The sequence below is a fragment of the Pezoporus wallicus genome, unplaced genomic scaffold, assembly GCF_028554395.1.
Source record: "Pezoporus wallicus isolate ANWC-B61680 ecotype Strahan unplaced genomic scaffold, APGP_CSIRO_Pwel_v1 contig_8218, whole genome shotgun sequence".
In the NCBI taxonomy this organism is placed as follows: domain Eukaryota; kingdom Metazoa; phylum Chordata; class Aves; order Psittaciformes; family Psittacidae; genus Pezoporus; species Pezoporus wallicus.
Window position 1 is genome coordinate 1 of NW_026636063.1, and position 27,550 is coordinate 27,550.

General features: G+C 37.0%; 1 protein-coding gene across 4 annotated transcripts in view; it reads right to left on the minus strand.

Moving 5' to 3' along the window:
• Positions 1–539: 539 nt before the first annotated feature.
• The window catches only part of LOC130593648 (echinoderm microtubule-associated protein-like 1), an 87,388-nt gene continuing 60,377 nt past the window's right edge, over positions 540–27,550 (minus strand). The window contains exons 2-5 of one of the 4 annotated variants that reach the window (XM_057398961.1): positions 15,381–15,563; positions 9,854–9,986; positions 4,186–4,233; positions 540–904 (exon numbers count right to left, since the gene is read on the minus strand). In XM_057398961.1, coding sequence (XP_057254944.1) covers positions 766–904; positions 4,186–4,233; positions 9,854–9,986; positions 15,381–15,563 — 503 coding nt within the window. In that variant the 3' untranslated portion in view covers positions 540–765. Of the gene's footprint in view, positions 905–3,099; positions 3,211–4,185; positions 4,234–9,853; positions 9,987–15,380; positions 15,564–27,550 lie in introns of those variants that run through there. The other 3 variants (XM_057398960.1, XM_057398963.1, XM_057398962.1) reach the window with 3 other exon arrangements.

Consider the following 27,550-nt stretch of genomic DNA (forward strand, 5'->3'; position numbering starts at 1 on the left):
CTACTGGGTGGTGAGGCACTGGAATGGGGTGCCCAGGGAAGTTGTGAATGCTCCATCCCTGGCTGTGTTCAAAGTGGGGTTGGACAGAGCTGTGGGTGACATGGTTTAGTGTGAGGTGTCCCTGCCTATGGCAGGAAGGTTGGAACTAAATGATCTTAAGGTCCTTTCCAACCCTAACTATTCTATGATTCTACGATCTCTCTCCATTTCTCAATCTGATGATCAGACCAAGGTGGTCATGCCCAGAGACTTGCTGGACATCAGTTTATACGTGTTTATTCTTCCTCTTTCCTTCACTTATTAAATTGCCTTTATCTTGACCTATGAGTTTTACCACTTCAGCTCTTCCTGTTCTCTTCCCCCATCCTGCTGGGGAAGAGGGAATGGCTATGTGGTCCTTAGCTACCGGTTGGGGTGAACGTACCACCACCAGGAACTTGAAGTAGTACATTCCAGGAACTTGAACACCATAGGAAACCACTAAGATAATGGAAAGTATCATGTTTAATAATTACGAACTTTTCCAGGCAACTCCAATTTTCTCACATCGTTTATGATTTGGAAATGAGGCAAATAAATATCATCTGAATTTGGAAACCTATTTTATCTGAAATGTTTTAAAATATGCTTTTGTCCAACTGTTGGAGCTTAAAAAATAAAAAAAGCTCCCAATATTTGCAAAACTAGAGAAACTAATTGCACTAAAGAAACTGCTTTCATTATTGGGGCAGTGGGCGGAGAAAGGAGATAGATATTTAGGTAACATTACCTTTCACTGTTCTTTTTACCACTAGATGAACTGCTGGTGGATCCAGTGCGGTTGCGACTCCCTTTGGGATCTCCATAGCTTTCCCTCCGACCGCCTGGGGACACACGCTCAGTTGAACTGGTTCTCTTAATGGTGCTAATAAAAAAATGGAGCAAGTTTTACAGTAGCACTTGTAAAAGCACTTATGTCTGCAACAAATATTTTTGGAAAATGTACCAAGGAGAATGCTGAGCCTAAAAATAACCACAACTTTGTTTTTAATCATAACTTGATTTGTTAAAAAGAGTTTTGCTGAGTACCTGGTGCAACAAACATACTGCTTTTTCCTTAATCATGAAATAGAAGACAGGCTAAACCAGTATCATAGAGTAATTTTCAATACCTATTTTCCGCATTGCATTTCAAATCTCTGAATACTATTCCACTCTTCTGGACTTTTGGACTTTCTTAATCAGAAAGTGAAAGATTTAAAGAGAAAGCATATTACCTGACAGCTCCAGGCAGACTACAGAGAATGCCAAAAGTGGGTCAAAATTTGAGCACCAGCAAGCTAACTTTGTGTCTTCATTCAGTATCAACTGTTCTGTGGTCCAAAGCTAGCTTTAACATACCCCAAAGTGCAATTAATGGTGAACAAGCCTGCATTTTTTATTAGCTTGTTGAAAAAGTATGCTTCCTACTTACATGTATGAATAGATTTCCCACATCTCGTGACAAGGGATTTCTCAAAGGCTTAAAGCTTGCCTTGTCTCTCACTCTTCAACCATCTTTCCTGCCAAGATAGCTATCAGGGATCTCTTGAATGACTTTATGGCACCCCTTAGATATTCAGCCCTCTCTGATGAAAAAACATGAGCCAAACCAGAAGTATTACTTAGTAAGTGAAAGAGAAGCCTACTCAGAAGTTACACCTAATAGGAATAAATTATTGTGGTTACTCTTTAGTCCAAAGCACTTCTCCCTAAAGCAGTGCTTCCTAGGAAGGGTAGGAAGCATTTCCAGCTAAGGGTAAGGCCATGAGCTGCATAATGTTTTTTACTTTGGTGCACTCCATGTGCAGCAGAGAGACGCAGGCAGCATTACCCAGTCCGAGGCAGGAATCATTCCCCATGGAGGTGCCTGAATTACAGGACTCAAAGTGTCAGGGTCTCATTACTCCTTACCCCAGTCCTGTACTGTTTTCTCCCTTTCAAAGATCAGAACAGAAATGTCCTTTAACCATAACATTCCAGTAACTAAATGACCACCTTCAGCAGCAATCTCACTCTAGAAGCCATGGACACCAATGATTGCTTTCAAGCTCATACCCCTCTATCCAAATCCCAACCTCAAGCTCACTCCCTCTGTGAAAACATCAGTTCTTTCTGTTCTTGCTCCTTCAAGCCCCAGTCTCACTCCAGTCACCCATTTCACCAGTTCCAGACAGCTCTGCCTTGACCTCCATACACCTCCAGGGATGCTCTGCTTACCTTAAGGCTCATCTCAAGCATCCCTGAGTACTATTCCAAAGCTCCCCATTAGCCTCTAACAACTATCCCTACTCTTATCTCAGCCAGCTTCTCAGGCTCTGTCCACTTCATGTGTGGTGTAAGAGAGGCACTGGCTCTTCATAACTAAAAGAAATGAGACTGACTTTTCTTTCTAGTCAAAAAATTATTCATCTTATCAAATGTACACCACCACTGATATACTTTTAAAAAGGGCAAAACCAAATTAAACCCAACAAATATATTCCTGCTCCCTCATGTCTTTTTACCAGCATGGTGAGGAATGCTTCAACACCTCAGCTGAAGCTCAGTTACAGAAACTATGGGAGTAACAGAATCAGAGCCTTCCTGCAAAGCAACCGCCCTTCCGAAAGGAAGCCCTCATCCAGGGCGAGATCAACAGAGCAGGCACATGTTAAGATGCAGCTCAGGCAGCTTGATAAAAAACTTTCTGGTACATGTGATGGTAGGCCAAATGTTGAGTGCTTCATTTTTGTATTAAAATTAAGGATGATTCAAATGATTAAGCTGATATTTAAAAAATAGTGTTTCTGTGGAGAGAGCAATGTAAGAGAGCAAGCAGAATGCGAAGTTACACACAGGCACAGAACAAAATACATTCCTAGGAGAACTGAAAAGGCAGTTAGAGGAATTCCATCTCCATTTCAGAAATAAGTGTCTCCTACACTAGCCTAACATCATCCAAGTCATCTCAATGCATGAAAATACCTCCTCTAGTAAATCAAATAATATACTGTTAACATTTAACTGTTTTCCCTCCATCTTGTAACATCATCCAATTTAATACTACTCCAGTTAAAAAAATAAAGTCGTGATAGTCAATCATTTTTCTTCAAATAAAACAGCTTTATTAGCTTTATTAGCATGAGTCCTTGCAAAAATATCTTCTCTGTGTGATTTTACAGGATCAGGCCTTCATTTTGGCATCCTTTCCTGGTTAAGGAAAAGAATAGGCAATATCAGCCTACACTGAAATCAAAATCAGGAAATCACCAAATTACATTAATGTTAGAAAAAAACATAAGTTACAGAAGCAATATTAAACTAATTTTAATGTTGCTTGGTTGTTTTTTTTTATAGCTATTAACATTCAGAAGATGAACTGGTGGATAAAAAATCCTGAATGGGTGGGACGAAAGCTTAGAAGTGCAATGCTATCTTCTTTCTGAATAATGAAGTCTCACATCATTATAAAAACCACTTTTACCGCAAGAACAAAATTCTTTTAAACTCTTTCAGCTTACATCCATTACTGCTTAAACTAACTAGGAATTCTATCTTCTGACAAATTTTATTTTAAACTCTCAACAACAACAACAATAGCCCAGTGAGAATTATTAGCAGGTGGTAGGAAATGAGGATTATATCTCCATCATATTAACTCAATTTTGGCGTACACACATTTTGGTAGCTGTAGTGTTAAACATTCACTGGTTATATCCATGGCTACAGTAGAAACACTGTCATACAAGGAGGAATTTAAAATGACTGAAAAATACTCATTTAACTTCCAGGTTTGTAACACTATAGCTGGATTCCAGCACATGGCTTTCACTTTAGTGATATGAAAAGAGAGCATTTTCAATTATTTAAAAAGATAACATTTGGTATCACAATTTTTAATTTAAGACAGCAGTGTGGTCTAATGAAACACCCCTATAATAAAAGTTATGTTAGTTATGGTATCTGCATTATGTCATGCTAAAATTATCAAAGTTTTGTAAAGCATTTATCAATGATGAGAATGTTTGAAACATGTACTTCCGAAAATGTTAAAAATGGAAATAACAGTTACAGTTCTACCATGTTAATGCTTGTATTAAACCAGACACTTTCTATGTGGTTAACTGAAATGGAAAGGAAAAACAATAGCTTTGTAGTGTTGAAGCTCAGTTAAGGATCCCTCACCTTAGAGCAGGCTTTTTCAGTTTGCATGCATTGAGAAGATTCACAGACCTGCTTAATCCAGATCGAGAGATGCGTAAACAAAGCAGAATAAAAAGTGAATGCAACAATAAAATGTGGAAACAAGACATTTAAACCAAACTTACATTAAGAGACATAACTGCATGCTTTCAAGATATGAATTCACGTGCAAGAGCAAACAACACAGTGCTTATTGACTCAGTTAGATGTTTGATCATTTCAAACCATACATTTAAGAACACCAATGTATCTTTGAATGACAAAATCTCAGCAATGCTGCAATACACCATTCATTTGTAAAGCCACTCAAAACAACAAAAAAAGAAAATCAAAGAGTCTAGCTGAAAAAACAAGACAGATGATCTGGCTAGAAGACAAAGACTATTAAAAAAGCAACAATAAAGACAAGAAAATAAATCCTCATATATACATACATATACCACTGCATAGCATGAATGTTTCAGATGGTTGCATTACTGAACTGCAGTGAACAAATCTGGCCACAATTAAAATATATATATACTGAAGATATATTTAATTTTGCCAATTAAAAAAAGTGTCTTTTAATAAATTAAAAAATGGCACAATCATCTTAAGACAGTAACTGATATTAATATTTTGAAACTTGTCTAGCTCTCTTTCTGACCCTCATTTAAATCAATTAGAATAAATTCAAGAATAACATATGACTTTAATTTCATTATGCCTTTGAGCAAAATGCACTAGCATAAAGTTTAACTGTTAGAGATAGGGTGAAGTGGCATAATAGTTCTGCCACTCAAAGATCAGTGAAGAGGGATTTCCTTTTTAGTTTACATTCTGTTTATTTTAAAACATTTTCTTTGAGAGTTATGTGTTAAACAGGAGATTTAATTGAAGGTTTGGTATAGAGTTTGTGTATGTGCCAGTTACAAACCATCGCTACCCTCAGAACAGAACACAGAACATTAATTCCAGGCAACTGAACAATTTCTTAGGGGCCATGTGTTTGGAGTTTAGAAGATCAGGAATTTATCATATTAAAGTATTTTATTCTCCCTACAAACAAAGCTCTTTATGTTTTCTTTGTTCCAGCTTCTTCCTTTTGATCTCCATTGTCAGAGTTTTGCATCATTGTACTTTGCAATCTGCTGGGGGAGAAAGAATGACTGATTGTCTCGTTTTGAAAGGCAAAGTATGTGTTAGCCTGCAGCCTGCAGCAGCGTCCCTACAGGGAAAGGTACTGTCTGCATTCTCCTCAATTTTTTTTTTTCTTTCCTTTTCCCCCAAAAAACTCTTGGAAAACAAAGCTATCCTAGATGAGTCTCAAACCCCTAGATTTTATTAGGGAACACAAAACATTACTACTGTGCACTGGCCAAATTCCAAAGACAAACTTAGTGTTAAGCAGTGAACTTCAAGCAAAAGAATGGGGGAAGGGAAACTTTTGTTCACAATACACAAAGCTCATCTTATTCTGAATGAGTAATTTCAAATACTTATTCTAAGCACAAAGTTCAGAATAAGAATATGGCAGCATTTGAAAAGCTGATGCTCAAAATAGCTTAGACACTTCTACAACAAAAATACTAATAAGTTTAAAACCAAATTCTCTGAGCAAAGGCTTTTTGCAAAGACTATTGGAAAGTTTACAGAATCAAGAAACTCTCAGTTCTCCATGTCAGGTGATTATCCAGCCCATCACAAAATCACTTCAGCTCTGCATTAGCTGCCTTGCACCTGGAAGCTGCCCAGCTGTGTTCCCAGGGCACCCAGGTCCTGAGTATGGCAGCACCTGCTGGTGCTGGATCAGAATTTTTGGTCCCTGTATCACCAGCCTTTCTGTCTTGCATTGTATTATCACCATATACTTTTATAGTCCAATTCACCTATGTTTTGGATTTGTGGGTTTGTTCTATTCAGATAATTTCATTCCTTCCATAACTTGGATAACTGGGTGCTGACTATATGAGATCTGAATGCTGAAGGAGGGTTTGGTGCCCTCAATTCTAATTGAAGTCAAAGTCAGCTGAGGTTACCCAACACACTGCAAGATCTGGATCTAATTATCACATTAAGCACTATAACAACGTACTGATATCCAGAGATACATGGTTTACATATGGAAAACCAATATGCATAGAGGTTAAATGATTTGCATAAGGTCATTGAGAGAATATGTGGCAGAACACAAATAAAAGCCTGCTAGCTCCACCCTTTCAGCCTCAAGCCTTTTTTATTACCTCCAATTTTATATTCCTGTCAGAAAAAGTCATTTCCATTTCAAATATTAAATGGGAAATCAGAAAATGTAGTGACCTCTGAACTGCATCTCCTTGGTAATCCAGCAAGGCAAATTAACCACATACCAACCTGTGGGTTCAAATGAGTTAACCAACACGTTTAAATACAGCTAGTGTATGAAGTAAGATTGCGTCTGCAGACATACACACAAGTACATCTATTTCTAAGCAGAGGAATGTATGGATGCACAGTCAGTCCCCACACAGATTATTTACATGTATTTATATAAATACACATACTGTTTCAAGGGACAGATATTTCAGTAGGACATTACACACTTCCTAGCCCAAATGGTGAAAGCAAAGAACAGAGGAATCTGAAGTTATTTTTTTTGTAATCCCCCTTTTCATAAGTCTGTTCAATAAAACATTTGGGAAGAACTCCATTTCACCTGGATGCTTGCATGTTTTAAAAATATGGTCACAGGTAAGAAAAAATTGAAGATGATATTTTCTAGGGTAGTAATCCAAGCAGATACTTGTAATCCCCAACAGCAGACCAAAGGTTTAGAAGATGACTGGGGGGGGGGGCAGGGGATTTCTTCCTTCTTTTTTTTTTAAATTTTTCTATCACTTTTCAAATTTTACCTTTTTCATATATTGAAAATTTACTTTTTTTGTTTTTTCAATTTTGTATCTAATTTGTATAGGAAAACTATTAAAATTAAGCAGAAATTAAGTTTTAAAACATCTGTGAGTGATATTAATTAAAGCTGCTCTGCCGCATTACTATATTTAGGACTAAAGAAAACTTACACTACAAAACAACAGCAGTTTTGGAATCAGTTTATATGAAAAGAGCACAATAAAACATGACTGCTTAGCAAAAATCATAGCTAAAAATTATTCAAAATTACATTCCATCTATAAACTGTTTAACACTGAGTGAAGATTCTAAGACAAATAAACCTACACCTTAAAAATAAAGAAGCTATCTGATCTTGCTGATGTATTTCCAACACTGTTTTATGCATACACACGTACAGCTCCTGAAGGTAAAACGGTCCAGTATAAATATAAAGCATGAATGAGTTTATCTTAATGGATGCAAAATGGATTAATCTATTTGACTATTTGAAAGACAGCTATTTGGAACACTCGATACATCATAGAATCACAGAATGATTTAGGCTGGAAGGGACTTTAAAGATCATCTAGTTCCAACTCCCCTCCCATCTTTGAATACTGAATATTTGGAGCATGATTTACTATAAAAACATGAAACCCCATCAGTTATTTTAATGTTCATTATCAAATGAGAAGAGTAGACATTAATTTACTAAAAAACATTTTGTACAGTAATTCATTGGTGGGGTCCTTATCATTTTATTCTCTTCCTCATGAAGTATATTTATAGGCAAGGCACAGAAATATATTTCACTATAATTTATTAAAAAATAAAAGAACAACATTTGCATATTAAAGCCAATCAATATAGATTTTTATGGCATTTGAGGAGAACGGGGACTCCACAGCACCTGGATCTATAACTGCTGTTTTCAGGACATGGAATAACTCTACTCTCCTAAGCACTCTTTAAGCGTCAATCTATTTTAGCAAAAGTGCCCATTTGTAGTTTTTCTTTTCCAAAACCAAATATACATCTTCATACTGCAGACTTAAAGCACCTTCAGTCTAGCTTCTTTAGCAAAGAGAAAGGATAAAGCATAATGAAGGAACATTAAATCCTTATCCTGTGGAAGACTCTCTCATACAGGATCCAAGACAGTCCAAAAATACTCCCTAAGGATGCTCCCTAAATATTTTCCCCCCAGCACTCCAGGTATCCAGACTGTATATGAATCAAGTGGAAGGCCTGTAGGGTGTCACTTATCTACAGGGATCCTGATCTAGGATAACGCCTATAGGCTGCAGCAATACTTGATGGACCACCTGAATTATGCAAAGAACACTACTACTACAGGAAACACAAGTATGATCTTGACCTGCATTTCATTCACCCTGCTCTGTGGCAGAAAGCGTTATGCTGAACCTTAGGGATGGAGTTTGAAGTCTCAGAAATCATACCCTCTATCCACAAGTAAAGTTTGCCAACGCTTGTGCTCTCTCATATGTTTCATAATTACTACTTGAAACCTTATTATGAGACTGAAGAAAAAAAAATGACTTGTAAAGAACAGATTTCTTTAAAAATTCAGCATATACAAAATAGTATTCCTTCTTAAACACTGATTTTGCACACATTTTCAAAATTCTGATAATTCTGATAATGGTATATATACTGTTCATACAGTATTTGTGTTCCTCATCTTAAGGGCTGATCAGGCCTACCTGCCAAAACCTACAACTGCAGTGGGCCCAGTTCATAGGAGCTCACAGGACTTTGTTTGTGCGACAAAAACAAGTAAGGTATTTTCTAGTTTTGATTGCGCACAGCACAGCTTTTCTCTTCTCTGCAATAACAGAACACGGAGTTTCCTGGAAAATCAGTCTCCCTTCATCACAGTAACAGAGAGTGACATATCTTTAGTCACCACCTCTCCTTTAAGGAAAAATTCTCTTTACAAAAGAGATCTCAGATCTTTAGATTAATGGTCTCGTCTCCACAACTTGCCCTCCTCAGTATCATCACTACAAGATGCTGAGGATGACACATAACAATATAAAAAAATTAAATAAAACCCCATGCTATTAGCTTATACAGGCAAACCATACAGCAGATTAGAACCTCAATAACTGTCACATGGAACTTGGACTTGCTGCACCCAATCCACCTCAGTCCCATAACTCAGATCTATAAAACATCTAGCCCACTTAAAAACAACTTCACACACAGAGCAAATTGAGAGAGAGCAGTAATTTTTTAAAAGGACTTAAATACATACTAATAGTAAGAAATCTAAAGATGGATGTTTTCATTTGCATAAATATGTGTTAGGTGTGGAATTTTCCTCCTCCCTGAAATGCTTCTAAAATTGCACATGCAGTTTCCATAATAACTTTTAGTGAGAGAAAACAAAAGGTAACATACTGATTTGTAATGACATCCATTTCTCTAGACTACATACTTTCTACTATCTACTAAAACAATTCTTGTACTATGTTTCATGTCATGTGCAACAGCACAGTAGAAACACTTTGTTTTCTACATGCTCAACCGTATTAGCAAGAAAAAAAACACAAACTAGTAGACCAACCATTATGCATTCTTTCAATATTCACAGAAAAACCTCAATTCTAATTAGAACAAATAAGTTTAAAGCCTCTTAGAATGAAATCCATCTCTCCTTTCCAAACTAAATATACAGACCATTGCTTTGCATGTAAGAAAATACACATACCTAGAAGCTTAAAAGATGAAATATACCACCAATTTTGCAATTATAAGGTTTATGATCAACGCATACCTTTTTACTGCTGGTGATGCAGTCTCCTTTCTGGCTCCTGATGGGGAAGGTAAAGAGCCACTTGGTTTCTTTGGTAACACATTTCCATTATTAACAGTAGTCCTTAAAGGCAGGGTTTGTACCAGTGGTCTTGCTATAAAACAAGCATAAGATGGAGTCATTGTTTTAATTTGCCTTGTTTTTTACCCCAAACAACATTAGAATATTTTAAAGTATCATTTTAGTTTCATTATTGCCAAATTCACCATGGATGAGGAATATAACAGAGGATTTTTATTAATATTAATCATATCAAGCCAATCATCTGCATATGGCTTACACACACAAGTCTATAACCTGTCTCATCTATAAAACTCAATCGTAGCTCAAGGAGCTTACTGGCAAATGCAATGGTAGTCATCGCCACCAAAAACAATCCTGCTCTCTTAAAAGACCATCAGTCTGTTGCCCTCCTGGATAGAATTCAGAGGACTGATAGAAATGAAGGCAGGTTGGCATCCCAGAAACTTCTGCTTTTCACTCCTCAATGTTCTTGCAGGTTTTTCACAAACAAGTTATCTATTAAGAAATCCCTATTCCCCCTAAAGGTCTTCTTTCAATGAATGTGGGCTTATGTTTGACAGAAGGAATTTTGCCATTTAGTCAGAAGAAGTGACTGAAATCAACAGAACAGTAGACTTAACGAGCTGACATCATCTACCTAAGTTCTTCTGATCAAACATTGGCTCAAAAAAGCATATACATGTCATACCTATAATTAATATTAGAATAACAGAGAAGTCCCATTCAAGTACATTAGAAATTAATTACAAAACAAACAGTGGTTATATCTGCAAGCAATGAGTATAAACATGAAAACTACAGTGGACCATAGTCTGAAAACAGACACAAACGTGACTAGTGCTCTCTCTACAGCAGGAAAGAAAGCTGGAATCACTTGAAATTTGATAGAACTTTGCTTTCTAAAGATCCCAAAAGTCTCTGGGTTCAGTGAAACAACACCTGAGAGAAGGCAGCAGTCACAAGTCACTTAAAGAACATAAAATTTCACTGAAGTTGGAGAGGATTGCAGAGAGAATGCCTACAAATACTCCAAAAACAGATTGCTGAGGAGAAATAATCTGAAAAACTAAACTGAAACATTAAAGATGTATACAGTCCTAAGTTATATTATAACTCTTAATTGTAGGACTGATGGCAAGCATTCATTGACTTGTTCACCTGAATTTTCAGATATTGAACTAAAGAAGATGGATGTGAAAGCCTGTGCCTTGAGAAGATTAGGTCAGGAAATACAGGCAATGCAACTTCCAAGACAAACTCTGTCTTGAAACTTTGTTAGAATATACACTTACTTGTTACATATTCATGATTTACTTGTTCAGAGTAAAGAAGTTTGGAAAACAACTTATGAGGAAATATTGCAGGAGCAAGGTTTATTTGGCTTAGAAGACTGAAGGATGACAGGAAAACAAGATAAAGACAACAAAGATGCAATTTTTCTCCAGGTTCACCGAGGAGCTGAGAGCCTATAAGCACAGAAGATCAATAGAGTGAGACAATATTGATCTTACCAAGGATGGGAAGAGCAAGGGCTCTCTGATTTTATGGGAAGCTTTACAGAAAGGCTAAACAAGACTTGAATTCATGGTGCCCTTGAGCCCTGGCTTCCATGATCTATTTTAGCAGACTAATGCTGTCTTTAGAGCTTATATAAAACACCTAAAATCTACTGTACTTTGGCTTCTCATGTCTATTTTTACTTTTTGGTTTTAATTGGGGGAGTCAGATATCATGATCCTGTTTACTGCTACAGCATTCATTCTTCCAAATTAAATCATTACTTAGTTTAGTGATGGCTCTAGTGCTTGTTTCCTGATTAATTGCTGCAAAGTCCTAATTAATCTGTACGTACAAAACTGATTCTGTTGCATACTACAGATTCACAGATAGCTGCAGTTGAGCGGTTACGGATTTGTTTCCTGACAAGATCTCTGTAGCCCACAAAACTTTAATGAGGCTTTGAGATCATAAATTAGAACAACAATTAAAGTTAAATAAACAAGCAATTAAAATGTTTTCCTTCTTTGTAGTTCTATTAAAAAAAATGCCTACTAAAAAGCAAGCTGGAATGAACTAGCTGGAATCTGTTTACTCTCCTAACCTTAGGAAACTGAAACTAGCAGCAGCCAGGAATAACACCTGCAACCTTTAACAGTTCAAATTTGGTTCAAATCCAGCACCACCCCAGAGCCCACACTTCTGGAACTAGAGATTTAAAGATCTAGCCCTGTGGTCAGCTAGTGTAGAAAACAACACCATGAATCTCTCACACAGCACACAGCAAAACCGTATGTTATTCAATTAATCCACTATTTACTCTGGAGCTGCTTAGTTTTATTTACAACAGCTAGTTCACACCAGTGGTAACTGAAATAACAGTCAAACCCCAAACATGTCATTGCTGTTAGAAGTCAGTAGGTGGAACAAATCAGTATTATTACTTTGTCAGTAACATGTATTTTGGAAGTTCTGTTGCTTCGAGGTCTTACCTGTGGTACTAGGACTGACATGTTTATCAGCCTCAGCAGCAGCTTTTTTGATCATACTCTGATCTATGGATTAATAGGGCTGTTAAGTTTACAAACAAACTAATAATTGCAAAAGGAAAGAACAAACACAAGTAAAACAAAGGCAGGAAGCCATACTGAACTCCACCAAATAGCTGAATTAAATAAGGAACAGAGGAGGAAAAAAAAACAAACCAAAACAAACAAAACCCCAAATCACCATTAGTGAGGGAGCTCCACAAATGGACAGGATAAGTAGTCCGCTTTCCACGATGTACACTGCTTTTAAGCTGCCTAGCTCAAGTCTAGAACAAGAACACACACAAAGGCTGAAAACAAGCTCAAGCTTTTCTCTATTATAGGCTTAAAAGGCTGACACTTGAAATACTGAAATCAAATTTAAAATCTGAAGTGCTCAGAAATGTAGTCTTCTGTCCCATGAAGCTTCTCATTCCAGACTTTAAACAGTACATTGGGGATGCTGTTTTGCCAAAGGCACAAACCTCCCCTGACACCCATATGTTTTTAATCCTGATCTACTTCGTCTATAGATCAAATGAAAGAAGCGACATACAATATGCTTCAAACCTCTGTTTTTATAGACAAGATTTTTGTGATACACTGTGAGATCAACTTCCATTTTTTACAATTCTAAATGTGGAATTAGTCATTTAATGACAGATTGAGTCCACGGAACTCAAGTGGTGAAACACAAGAGGCCACAACTCCAGTTTCACCCATGTCTATGCAAGCTCCTCTCTTAACAGTCTCCATCAGGAGCTTCCATAATGCTAATGCTTTCCAAGTTAAAATACTGAAATTCAGCTTCACCTTATGCTAAGTAATTGCATGCTATTTGTTATAAACTTGCCGTGCCTAAGACAGTAAAAATAGGCCGGCATATTTTAAATAGCAGCTGGGAGAAACATGATCAGAATACTTCAGATTCTGCTTCATGTTACAGAGTATGTTTAATACAGCTGACCATACACTAATGATACAACTGATATATAGTAAAATTAAAGCTCTTTTCATAAATTGTTACAGTAGCAATTATTTCCAGAAATTAAGTGGATTTAGTTGGCAATTATCAGGACTCATTTCAGTAATTTGTAATGGAAGAGCAACTGGCATTTGTATTCTTCCACTTGCATTAGCACGGTAAAACTTCCTACACTGTCATTTCACACATTCATTAGGAAGCATCCATGCCACATACACATTTAAAACAAAACAAACAAAAAACCCATCCCCCACCCTCCCCCCTTCCTCCCCCCGCAAAGAGCCGTAAAAGGCAGAGGGATAGGCTTACGGCAGCTTTTCTTCAATGTACATTGAACTAGGGCTTTAACGATCTGCCACAACCAAGAAAGCATCTCCTGATTTAGAGTCAACTCTGCTCAGAGGATCCATGAAAATCTGGTCTGTGTTTTGCTAAGTAAAGCCAGCAGGCAAGAAGAACAGATTCAGTTACAACTCAGTAGTAATTACTAGACTTTATTTCCTCCACGCACCACTTAATATCTATTTTACAGGCAACATAAAGCCTCTGAATCCCTTGTACAACCAGATTTGGTGGAACATTTTATTGTAGCAGAGACTATCTTTAGTAACATTTAACTTATCTGATTTTTTTTTTTTAACCAAAGACAAAATGAGAAGAATGCAGCAGAAAGCAAAAAAAAAAAAAAAACAAGAAAACAAGACCAGAGACATTTACTGAGTGTTCTGTCCAACAGCTAAGACAATGTACAATCAACTAATTCGGCTCTGTAATTCTGTCCCTTTCTCCTTTCCTCATTTCCAGGCACGAAGTATGATAATAAACACCTCTCAGTTCAGCAAATTAATTAAGTAGTTCCTTACCAATTCTGTTAAATCAATGCCTAAAAGTAAATATCTGTTGCAGTCACAAATAAATAAGCAAGTTGAAAGAAAGTCCTAATTTCCAATTGAGAAAATTATGAATCTTTAATTACATATTATATTTCCAATGTGAATTTAGTTTTAAATTTATATTAATACATATCAGTATCCCAAAAGAAACGATTTCTTAATTTACACAACAGAGAACCTGTTAAGTCAGCCAAACTTTGTACATCTAGGCTGCTACCACTCTTAGTCCTAAGACTACCCAAAAATACCTCATGCATTCTGTTAAACTGGAGAGAGTCTCCCAGGCTTTTGCAGCCACAAAGATTACAATAAATCACACTGGTTGGGTTCTAATAAAACTTTACTACTGCAAAGCGCTGGATGTTCAACTCCAGCTTTTCCAATTCATGTACAGACAAACGCATTCTTGCCAAGCAGGAACAAAGACAGATCATGGTGCAGCACAACACACTATATTGCAAATGGCAATGTCTGTCACACGTGCCACCTTGCTGGCCCTAGATCTGCTGCTCTGGAACAGTCAGGCACCAGCCACAGCTCTACCTTTCCTTCACAGCTGAGCAGCTGGTGTTGCATCATCTCCTTGGTCATGTCATCTCTGTGCTAGCTTACAGCTTTGTCTTTGGCTATGCCTGCCGCAAGAGACTTAAGATATTCTTAATTACATTGAAATTACATATGACTTAAATTTATGGGTTTGGATTTAAAAACAAAACAAAACTATTAGGTGTTTCACCCACAGAAGATGATGCATTCTCGAAAGAGTTCATAAACTAATCTTGATCAGAAGTCAGGAAGTGGTAGCCATGGTTAAATGTAGATAGTGGATGAAGCACTAAGAATACACGAATGCTTTGCTCGTTCATGGGAACTGTAGAAGGCTCACAGATTTAACCACTTGGATTTTTATGCGTTCTTTTTAACAGGTTAAATTTCAAATGTATTTTGAGTTTGATCTGTTGATTTTGAGTATTTAAAGATCTAAAGAATAACTTCTTTTAATACATATAAAACACTCATTGAATTGCACTACCTATTTCACATATATCTGAAATACAAACCTTTGGTAGGTCCTTTTTTGTTCTGCATGGCCTGCTGCTCCTCTGTAATATTCAAGCGTCGAACCACATCAGCAAGGGCAGATTTGAGCAGCTGGATGTCATCTTCCTGCATCTGGACGCGTTGTTCCAGAGAGGCAATGCGATCCGTTACCTCCATGCTGCTTGCAGCAGAGGCACTGTCATCTAAGTAAAAAAGAAGAAAAAGATGAATTATCAGCAGTGTATAACCATCAAGGAATACTTTATATAACTGGCTGCAGGTAAAAACAAGGTTTTTCTCAGACCTGATGACCTCTTGAGGAATAAATTTAAGTGACCAAAAGGAAGAGATGGAAATAAATACGTAAATAATCAGGGAAACAAATACATAAATAATCTGGTAAATAAATAAATAAATGAAACAGGTTGAGTGCTTATGTAAGATATGATGATGAAGTTGGCTTCAGGGCTACTTATTGTTAATTGGGCCCCACTATCAATTACCTACATGCATGAATGGGAGTGATCAACCATCACCCTTCACCATTCTGCTCTAAACAATTCTGGCACTGGCAAGCATTCAGGTAGAGAGCTCTACTTTCTGATGTGCTACACACCCTTCCAGATTTTTCTTTCTTACATATGTGATAGAATGTGTATGTTAGACATAGATAAGCAACCTACAGGCTTACATTTTTTGAAGTTACTGTCCATAGACTGGAGAATAGATATTAACCCCATCTGCTAATTCCTGATTTATACCAGCAGCTTTATGAGAACATTCCCTCTGACTGAAATAGAAACATGAAATAAATTCAGAATTACTTGGTAATTGTACACTTAGCTCTGCAAATCATAAAAGGGTCATTACTTTGCATACAATTCACCCATTATTTGGAAATAAACCACAGAAGCTTAAAGCCTGCAGTTCCCTGATGAGAACAACACATTCCTTCCACCCAAAACTACTAATAAGAATATTTTTCCTAAATGAGCACTTTTATTCCACTGCAGTTCCTATCATGTAGAAATATTGTCATTTCTTACAATATTAAGTTAGGAAAAAGAAGAAAGGAAGACAAAAGCAAGGCCAAAGATGTTGAAGTTGGTATCTATTAAGGAAAAAAATAGTTGTGCAGTTTTTAAAGCAAATTGCAAGATTTTATTTACCTAGAAGGATTTGAAACCTGAAAAGAAAAGAAAAATTGGGTATTAAATTACTGGATAATTTGAAGTGATGTTAGTCAAGTGATGAGTGGAATATAGCTTTCATTTGAAGACTTAGTAAGTTCTAGTTTAGAAAACATGGATATTTATGCTACTATCTACAATCATAATTGACATCTCCCTTGTTTCCAATACAAGTCCACAGCACGTATTTCTTCTGATAAAGATGATCTCTCTTTGTGAAGAAGCTGGTATTTGCTTTCATTTCTTGTGTGTTTTCCTCCATTCCAAACCAGTTCTCCACTTCTTTTGTACAAGGGCATAAAATGAAAGTTAAATGGCTCATGGATAATAACTAATATTAAATTTTAAACCAAAGTGTTGTTTCAAACAGGAAAACAACAGCTTCTAAATGCATTTAAATTCACTTATAAGCATGCCCAGAAATGTTAATACATATAAGCTTCTAATCTGAAGGGTCTGGGAAAAAACTGCTTTTAAAATTAAAAGAAAAATATTTATTAATCTCAGTAGAAATTGTTTTTTAAATTGTAAACTGCATTTTGGCTTCCCTACCCCTTGCACCCCCAACAGCCATCTGTGGTTACCAAAGCTGAATTAGAAACAACTCAGAAACAAAGACTATAACCATATTGAGAGTCAATAAATAGCTATAGGCTAATATAGTTTAGACTGCTTGTTGTTACAGGATTTTCAGAGCATATTTAAAATATCAACATTAGGATATTATTAAAATGAACAGAGTGGTAATGTAAGTATCTGGTTCTCAACAAACTAAATCAGAAGTTCCTGAAAAAATGCTGAAAAACTTTCCCCATGACAAAGCTTTCCAAACTTTGGCCTAATCAGACTTCTGCTCAGCACAGTGCTCTGTCCTGCAGCTGTTACAGGTAACTAATCCCCAAACTCAGATTAGCAGCCATTCTGGCAGCAGTTCAAGGAGACTGCAAAAGTTAACCTCTCCTTGTACAAACAAAAAGCCCATGCTGCCCTAATGACTTTACACTTCAACTCAGCTGGAAATAACATGGATTAGCATAGTGGACAATAGGCAACCAAATCAAAAGCTTGATCTAACCAATACAAGCCAAATTCAAACTTCAGCCGTTTTGCCAAATCTAATACGATAGGGCATAGTTTTCTTCTGAATTCAGTCAACAAGAAATAGCCAATTCCCAAATTTAGGGCACAGAAGTAAACCAGAGAGAAATCAGCTAGTGTTAAAACAAGTTAGCCCTTGTTATAAAAGAAAAAATCCTCATAAAAGTATCAATTTCACTAATTTTAAGAGGGTAGAAACAGTACTTTAACTCAAACATAAATCTCCTAGTAAACCAGTGTCATTGGTTTATTTACAGCCCCATAGACATCACTTCCACTAATAACTACTAAGATATACATCTCTTTTTCTTCTTCCCCCTTCTCTCAGCTGCCACTGACTCTTCCCCTCATATCCTCATTGACCAGCAAACCCTTCCTCTGGACACAGCGTGTATGGACCTTCTGCCACTACTATTCTTCCTAGTCCTTGGGAACGTAACCACATAACCCTCACCCTTGCTGCAACATACAACTTCCTTTTTTATGGTGGTTACCTCACTGGAGGCAGTTCCCTTCCAAAGATGAAGAAAAGAATAATATTTGTAACAACTTTCACTAAGATTGCAACTTAAGATTTCTTAGAGTCCAGTCCACATTTCTGCCTGCCCTTTGCATAAACAAATTAGCTAGAAAAGAGACACAATACATAACAAAACTATGCTTACTGAAGAATGGTAAGTTCAATTATAAAATAAGCATAACCTGTTTGTTATGCAAGTAGAGGATGGAATGTTCTTGCTGTTGAGATCATTCTATCCAAGTATGTTGAGCAATAAAGTTGCAACTTCAACACAGCCAAATAAGCAAAGAGGTATGGTATCAGAAAAAAAAAAAATTAATGAGGTAAACTAACCAAAAAAAAAAAGTTGAAACAGATGTCATCTACTCTGCCCACAAGACCAAAACCTGTATTGTTAGCCTAACCTGTGATCTGCCTCTGCAGTACACAGCAGCAAAGAACACTGATTCTCACAGCAAAGAACATTTGCAAGGAAATTTACAGCACACATTTGTAATGCAATTTAGACACCGAGTAGAGCCACAATCTTATTATTGTTCCCAAGCCAATATTAAATTTAAAGCAACTATACATCTTACAGCACCTTGTTCCACGTTTTCTCATTGATAAAGCATAGCCTCAAGGACATCACACAGAATGGGCTGAGAGGGGAGCACAGGGGTTTGGAGGAAGGTGGCTCTGGGGTGACAAGAGACCACTGACTGTTGAGCCCTGGGATGGTCCAGCCTGGGCTGAATTTTCCCCTCAAAGGGTACACATACACATTCACACAGCAGCTGGGTTACGCATGCTCTTCGGCTGTACAGTTACAGGAACTGAGAGAAAAGTGCTTTGCACTAATGATGTAAAGATTCCCAAACTCCAGGTAAAGCCAAGAATATAAAAAACATGCTTTTGAAAGAAATCCATGGAGAAATAAATTTGCAGTAATAATGCACAAGCCTTTCTGAAATTTTACAATACAAGAATACCATTAGGTCAATACTTGTTACTTTTTGCAACACTAAATTCAGTAAGTCCTTTTTAACAGTGTCAATATACTTATATTTGGTGACCTCCTTACAGTCTAGCTGTCATAAAATCCACAGATGTTCACCATCCTGAGAGACATATGAAGAAGACTACAAATCCAAATAATTTGCCTTCAAGAGTTAGATCTACTTATCAGTCACTACTACCACTTTTGCCCATGGACAGAAAGCGCAGACACCATATCACCTACCTGTGGTTAGCACTGATAGCATGTCAGACTTAATCATTGCTTCTCTTTCATTTATAGAAAGAAAAAGGACTTTTGAAGTGAAATTTATGCAATCTGTTTTCAGAAATCTGTAGTGAATTGCTTTCTACAAGTGTTTATTTCTTTTTATGGATTATAATGCAAGTCTAAATCACTGTCTCAAACACGTATACATAAATTTCATGAGATAAATGCCACCTACAACTTCCAAAATTAGATGAAATGAGGAGGTATCAATTCAGATGTCTGATTTTGCATCATAATACATATTTGCGGTAAAGCTTGGGAAGAAGAGTCATTTGTCATTTATGCTTTGCTGAGATTTACAGGTTACAAAGAGGGTTACAAAAAAAGGGAATGTTCTTCATGCCTCTCTTTAAATTTTCCAACCAGCTAATCTATGATCTCATAGATTGGAAAGATTTCTTGAGGCAAAGTATAAGACAATACTGAGTCAGATGATTAATCTGCTTCCAGAGTGTCTTTCAGTTTTTTAGTGATTTATTTAGCCAAATTGAATTTAGCCAAATGTGAAGAAACATCTGAAGCAAGGCCAACAACAGGATGTGTATGATGCTTACAAGAACTATTTCAATATTAATTCATTATATGTAGACTAAAGCAAAATGACACACATACGCTGTTAGTTAGAAGGAAGTATGTGAAAATGCAGACCATTTTCTATAGATTTTACCTGCAAGAAAACCTGAACTGTACATTAATGGTGTAGGAATTCATTAAAACAAGCTTGGCATTTTTCCTCCAGAAGAACTATTTCATTTAACATATTCCACCTTTGCTTATGCAGACATTAATTTTGAAGCTAAAACATCCAGCTCAGACCCTGGCAGCTGATGAAGCAGTGGAAACATTAGATATTGATTTTCAAAAGACTGGCAAGCAAATTTGACTTTATTCAATGTACATGGTCTCTTTGGAGCACCAGTTAACAGGATCAAGTTGCAAAGGACGTACTTCCAGAACTTTTCAGGATGTAATCATCATGTAATGCATTATATGTTTGTGAAGTACCTAGCACAATGGGGGTCTTGTTGCTAGACACTATTATAATACACTTTAAAGTTAGTGTCTTTACTGTCAGAGCTGTCCCTGAAGACACTGTGCAGAACATCAGAAAAGAAAAACAAAGCTTTCTGGGGATAGCAAATTCCAGCAGTGGTCTCCAGCAAAAACTAAAGATGACCCACACAACAGAAAACATGGCAAAGGATGGCAGTGAAAAGGCAGCACCACCTGCATACAGATGCCCTTCTTCTAGCTCAGAGTGTGCCAACACACTTGAATAGAGCTCAACTGGTAGAAATGCTTTCCGTCATCGAGATACCGGTAAGTGCATCACACTCTTCATTTCACCTGAAATTAATTGGTACAAGTATTTACATTCCTTGGAAATCTCTATGAACTTCATGACCACTACTAGAGTCTATTGAAACATGGGCAGAAAGGAATTCTCCACCCCCAGCATTCAGCCAACAGCACGGCAGAACACAGTTGCTGTTGAGAAAAGAAAACCCATGACACCAAAGGAAAGTTGAGTATAGCAGTTATTAAAAAATAAGCACACAAAAAAGCAAAATCCCACAGCTGAATTTAGATAGGGAGAACTATAGAATGGATTTGACCCTATATACTAGAAAGCGGGTAAGAACATTGAAGATGCTGCACTTCCCACTAGTAAATGCCCATATTTTTTGGGCTTCACTAGTTCTGCAAAACTCTCTGATGTGACACATGTCACTTGGCACACATTTGGCAACTTCCCCTTCTCCTGCTCACATCATCACCGAGATCTCATGCAAGTAATTGAGTTACTTAAACTATTTTCTTCAAGCTCCCTGGGAGTTACACTACCACTAACTTTCATATGACCTCTCCGCTTCACCTCTCTCAATGCCATCTGTTCAGCTTGAAACTCTAACAGAGCAGAAAAACATCCCTCTATGGCAGGCATCTCCTATGTCTTCAAAATCCTGTCCTCCCTTTTCGGTTCATTTCATTCATTTTTGAGTATGGGGCACAGAAGTCAGACAGACAACGTATTTGATAGATACGGTCTGAACTGACAGCAACAGAGAGAAAAAGAGAATTAGGAAGAGAGACACCCATCCACATTTTAAAATGGACACGAGCAATTTGCTGTGGCACATAAACAGGGAAGTGCAGCCATGACACCCATTGCCAGGCTTAGATGCAAGATCTGGAAAGTAGCAAGTATTCTTGTAGCAGTTTCTGTGGCATAGTGTCAGGAATCATCTGCAGACCAAAAGACTCTCTGTGCAATAAAACAATGGGAAAATAAAACAGCAGGTTTAGTTTCCTTTGACAACGCCAAGCCAAGCTCCTTTGTTTAAGAGATTAGTGTCGACAGTATTTCACAGACTAAATATCTTTTCTCCATCCACTTTTCTAATGCAAAACATTGTACCATACCTGAAAACACAGCAGCAGCTTTCCAGGCTTGTCTCTTGGGGACAATGACAACACATATGGGCAACAGCTTATCATAAAGTCTGGTACATACTGAACTGGTCTGCTAGACCCCGGTTCGATGAGATTAGAGCTTTCCACTGTGAGAAATAAGTGGATTTAAAGCCTAAAATAATGTTATCCTATTTAATCTTATTATTTTGTGTGGTTAGGGAAGAAACAGAAATTTTTATCTAAGGATAAAACTATAAAGCCATGTTGCCTTACCTGAAGTTTTGGAAATCAAAACTGGTTGCCAGCTGAACACTAAAGGAATGTCCTTTATTATGTCAAATGCTCTAATTGTGTTTTCTTGTAAAAGTATATATAATAGGATAAAAGTGCAAGCACCATACACGCTTTTTTAGCTGGAAAGCTCTGACTGTGAGGAACTAGAAATCACATCTAATCTTTAAACCTGGTACCTATTGGAACAATGTCATGCCTATGTGTAAGCTTATATATGTATATATGCCTGCAGCCTCTGAACAGGTGGGACAACTTTTCAGCTCAATCCCTATTCTAATGCATGTACCTAAGATAAGAGTGATTAACATTGCAAGGAGGTGCCCTAGTTCAGTACAATCAGGTACATCTTAGAGTAAGTAATCTGAACAGACCAGATTAGTTTTTCCATGTCCTGACAAGATATGTATGTGTAGGAGGAAATAGGAAGAAGACAACTCTATCCCACACATCTGCCTAATGCCATACTCTGGACTGCACTGGGAGCCTAAGAGCTAGGTGACTACACTAACACCAATGTAAAGCATCGTCTTGTGATAACAGACCACATCTAAAACATTTAATAATAATAAAATATGCAATAAAAATATTTCTTAATCTACTGTATGTGGACTACAGATGGTTATTTTTGTGAACAGTATTTTCCCTCCTCTAATATAGCTAGCTATTGTAGCCCAGCATTTATAAAATCTTATTACTGTATTTCCAAACATTTGCTGAGGAATAACTTGTCCTTTTACAGTTCTACCACTAGAAACTAAATATGAGGAATATAATTTGCTAAAACTAGAGGCAGAATTTGAAAGGATAAATCCATAATTGCAATCATCACTCAGAGCCTCACAGCTGGGTGCACCGTATTCATTAACAAAATGGGAGAGAAGAAAATGATCTTAAGATTCTCAGAAAGTTCCTTGTGACTAATTAGTCAGCAATCACTGTAGCAAAATTATAAGCATGTGCCCTTGACCTGCCTGTAGCAGTCAAGCTATAACCAACAGCTTACTGTTCTTTCCCTGGCAGATAGTAGATGAGATTCTACTTGGAAATCAATCAGTTAAAAATTCTCTCGCCCAATGGTGCTTAAGTGGAAGATGGAGGTATTTTTTTTGACACATCAGTAAATTAGAGGAATTTTCCCAAGAAGAGGTCTATCAATGTAAACTCCTTACAGTTCAGAATTAACATGCTGGTGCCAGTGAGCACAGAAATCAGTAGGAAATGTTTTAACAAATTATCATTCCTCCATATTATGCTGGGATTAGTCTGTACCATAAAAAAAAAAAAACACACAAAAACATTGTGAGCAAAAGCCAGTAAAGACAACTTTCTGTAGCATAATATTAATGCAAGGTTAGTAGCTTAAAAAAAAAGTAACACTCTGGGATCTGCCTGGAGTTGAAAAAGCTGAAGATACAGCCAAACACAAACTCATAAAGAAAGGAACCAGTTGGGTAATTAATCAAAATATCCCAGGGCAGAAGAGCTGGTTTTTTTACCATCTTCTCCAGGATGTGCTGAGGATGTGCCTATATCACACCCTTAAGAGCAAGAGGAAAACAGATTGTAGGACATTGAAGAACATTTACAGGAACTCTCATCTCCACGTCACAGCTATGGCCCAACATCCACGTCATCCTACAAAAGCTAGCAAAGCATGAATTCAAATATCATCACATGATGTACACTGATGTCAGCTCTTGTTTAGCACCATTAGACAAAAAGAAGGAACTAAAATGCAAGATCTTCTTCGCCTAAAGTAGTTTTAAACCACATTCAGATAAACACCACACATGGGTACACAGAAAACTTTTTCTCAGAAACTTTAGCAGTACTTAGATCAATATATCTTCACTGCCTTTAAAAAAAAAAAAAAAAAAAAGATGTCTCCACTGGATTTTTCAACTGTGCAAGTAAAGCAAAGAGGCGCAGTCCAGACAAATTTAAAAGGCAAGAAAAGTGATTTAAACCTCTTTTAAAAGTTACTGATAATTTTATTCTCTCTTGTTTGTGTGTACTACTTATTTTCCTAGAGAAAAGTTTATTCACACTAGCAAGAAACCACTAAAACATAGAATCATAGAATAGTTAGGACTGAAAAGGACCTTAAGATCATCTAGTTCCAACCCCCCTGCCATGGGCAGAGACACCTCACACTAAACCATGCCACCCAAGTCTTTGCCCAACCTGGCCTTGAACACTGCCAGGGATGGAGCATTCACAACCTCCATGGGCAACCCATTCCAGTGCCTCACCACCCTAACAGGAAAGAATTTCTTCCTTATATCCAATCTAAACTTCCCCTGTTTAAGTTTTAACCCGTTACCCCTTGCCCTATCACAGCTCCTAATGAAAAGTCCCTCCCCAGCACTAGTTGATCTGCAATTAAATGCAGCCTTTACGCAACATTAGAGATAGCACTATATAAACACACACAAAACTGCTTAAGTTAGCATACATTTCTTCACTTTCCTAATCCCCATATTCAATATTAGAATGGCAACTGATACTCAAATTTACTTGGACAATTATTTTTTTACTTACAATTCCTTTAAATCTGCATTTTAATGAAAATTATAATCATATACGGATAAGTTTGTAAAAAAACTATATTGAAAACACTATTAAAATTAAGAAATGCATAAACAAAACCCAACTTTTTCCATTTAAGAAATTAAAGATTTACTAAAACTGAGATGACATCAGTAGCAAGTAAACCATAGTTAGCAATTTGAAATAGTTTGTGTTTTGTCTCATTCCAAAGGTGTATCCTTTGAGAATTAAGAACTGGAAAATCTCCGCCTCTAACCAATATCATTTATTTGTAAGATAACCCCCCATCATTCTGCTTTTACATTTCTTAAAGGGTTATCTGACTTTTAATTGTTTTCTGTAGATTCAAACTAAGCAACACAATACAAAAAGAACAAAATATTCCGCCTGCACCTGCACAAGGAGTTACTGAGGTCAAAAGTAGATATATATCACTTTTGCAAACTCTGGTTACTTGTTCTCAGCTAATGGTTTCACTTCCAGAAGTGGTCTGACTTTTCTTCAGAACTCTGTACCTCGTTAATATTTTATTTGCTGTAATTAATGCAGTATAACATTAGATTTCATTACAAGTTGTCACAAAGATAAATCACAATCTATTTAACGGAAAAAAAAATCAAATTTAGAAAACTATTTTAAGTCTTCTTTTGAAACCCATCTTGTTCAGTACTGCCTTTCATAGTAACGTACAGTTTTGTCACTACTGCCAGTTAATGTAGTGTTCATGAGAACTACCTGAATTAACTAGTGACAACCTTTCTTGGATGGGAGAGGAAAAAAGCACACGGTATGCCCACAATAGACTGGAATTTTTCCCTTATTGTCCATCTGCATCTTCAATTAGGGTTAAATCTTTGTTTCATTTAATTGACAGGTACAATAATATAATTAACAGCAATATATTTTTTTATTCTAAAAGCTTCAGATCACACATTCCCTCTCTCCAGCACAAAATCTTTACTGACATTAATGCAGAAAGAACAAACTGCCCTTGCCAAGGCTTCAAACACAGCCAGAGATACTGAATTTGGTAGTGTTAGGTGTCCAGGTAACAGTTAGGAAAATGTCTGGTTTAGTGCTTTTTAGGATACAGTGAAGAAAGAAAATCCCTTTATACCCTATCCTTAAAAAAAATAGTATTTCAGGTTACTTTCAGGAAACAGAGAAACATACATCATCTGAAAAACTATTTGGTTTAAAATGCAACTCCTCTAATTGAAGACAATTTGCATTTTTTTTATTTTTAACTGGATTCCCTAGAATGACATCATATTCTTATTTTTACCACAGTGGGATGCATAGCATTGTCACAAATTTCACCCAGCTGCAATGCTATTCCCAGCACACTGTGCAAGTGTGGTCCTGCCACCCTGTGAGAGCTAAAGAGTTGCACCACAAGGCTTGCCCCATCCTCCATAGTATTTGTCAATACTTTAACATCATGCATGTTGCCTATTTTTGAAAGAAATCTATTTTTTCTGTATTTCATGGAGTCAGAAACAAAGGAGACAGAGATAAACTATTTTATAGCTTTTATCTTTGTCAAAAGAAGTTTACAAATATGCTTTGTTCAACTAATGCGGTATTTTATCTCCCCAAGGCTACACAGAGTCCTCAGTAAAAGAGAGAGTGCCAGCTGATGCCTGATCCGCCCTTGGCTGGGAACAAGCCTAAGACCAAGGTCCAAGCAGAGACTGGCTCATGACCAGTCCTCTCCCCTCAAGGACTTTCTGGGACTGATTTCCTTCTGGCGGCAGTCAGTACTTCTCCCATATGAGTTTCACCCAAGAGATTAGATGGGCAAAGGCTGTGCAGAGCAAATCCTTTTCCAAAAGGCATCTCCTAATGGCACAGAGCTGAAATACTAGTATGAACAAACCGTGCAGAAAGTCTGGCTGATAAAGCTCTTGTAGCCACATGCCTGCCAATTATCTGAGCCTCAACCTTCATGATGAAGTAGGTCTTACCAGCAAAGACAAACCTTTAAGGCTTTGTATGGCTCTTAAAGCCATACAGCTTTAGAGCAAAAGCTCTCTTTCACTTTCTTAGCTCTGAATGTGGGCGGACCTCACATAAGTCAGACCTCTGTGTCCAAGTGTACAGACTCTAGGTAGGGAAGTATAGCAAACTGAACTAAATAAATTTAATATTTTCAGGATTCTCACTTTTGAACCTGGAATTAATTTATTTATTTATTTATTGTCTCTTATTTGATAGTTTTTCTGTTTGTTTTTTTTTTTTTTGTTTTGTAGGCTTCAACTTCAGAAGTCAAATTCAAAACATGCCAGGGCACAACTTAACATTACAATCCTTAAGTACAATTCAAACAGCCACATTTTTAGAATTAGTCCTGAACACAGATCAGTGGTCTCCAAGTATGTAAAGATTATTTCAGTGATAAGATTTGCCCGAAATAGCACCCAGGTATAGCAAACTTCCTCAACACAGCAGCACAGAGCAGTGACTTCCATGGGCAATAAGCCAAGCAACATACTCAACTTGGAAATCACTAGATTTATGGGAGGTGAGAAAAAGGCTGAAATTGACTGGAAAACATTTCTCCCTACAGCACAGAAGAGACAGTTCAGAAAACAGTTTCTGCTCACAGCACACCAGTTTTGTAAGCCAGACAAGGCAAGCAGGACATACCTTTTTCAAAATAACTTTCAGTTTAGCAGGAAACAGACAAAAGTAAAACCTAGTACAGAAAAGCTTCAGCATTAAATACTTAGTCATGCAAAAGACAAAAACATAATAATCTCATGGTAAAATACAAAATTTAACATGATCACTTACGGAAGCCCCCAGAAGTCAGGCTCTCTCCATGGCAGAGAAGTCTCACCCTCAGGGCTAAAG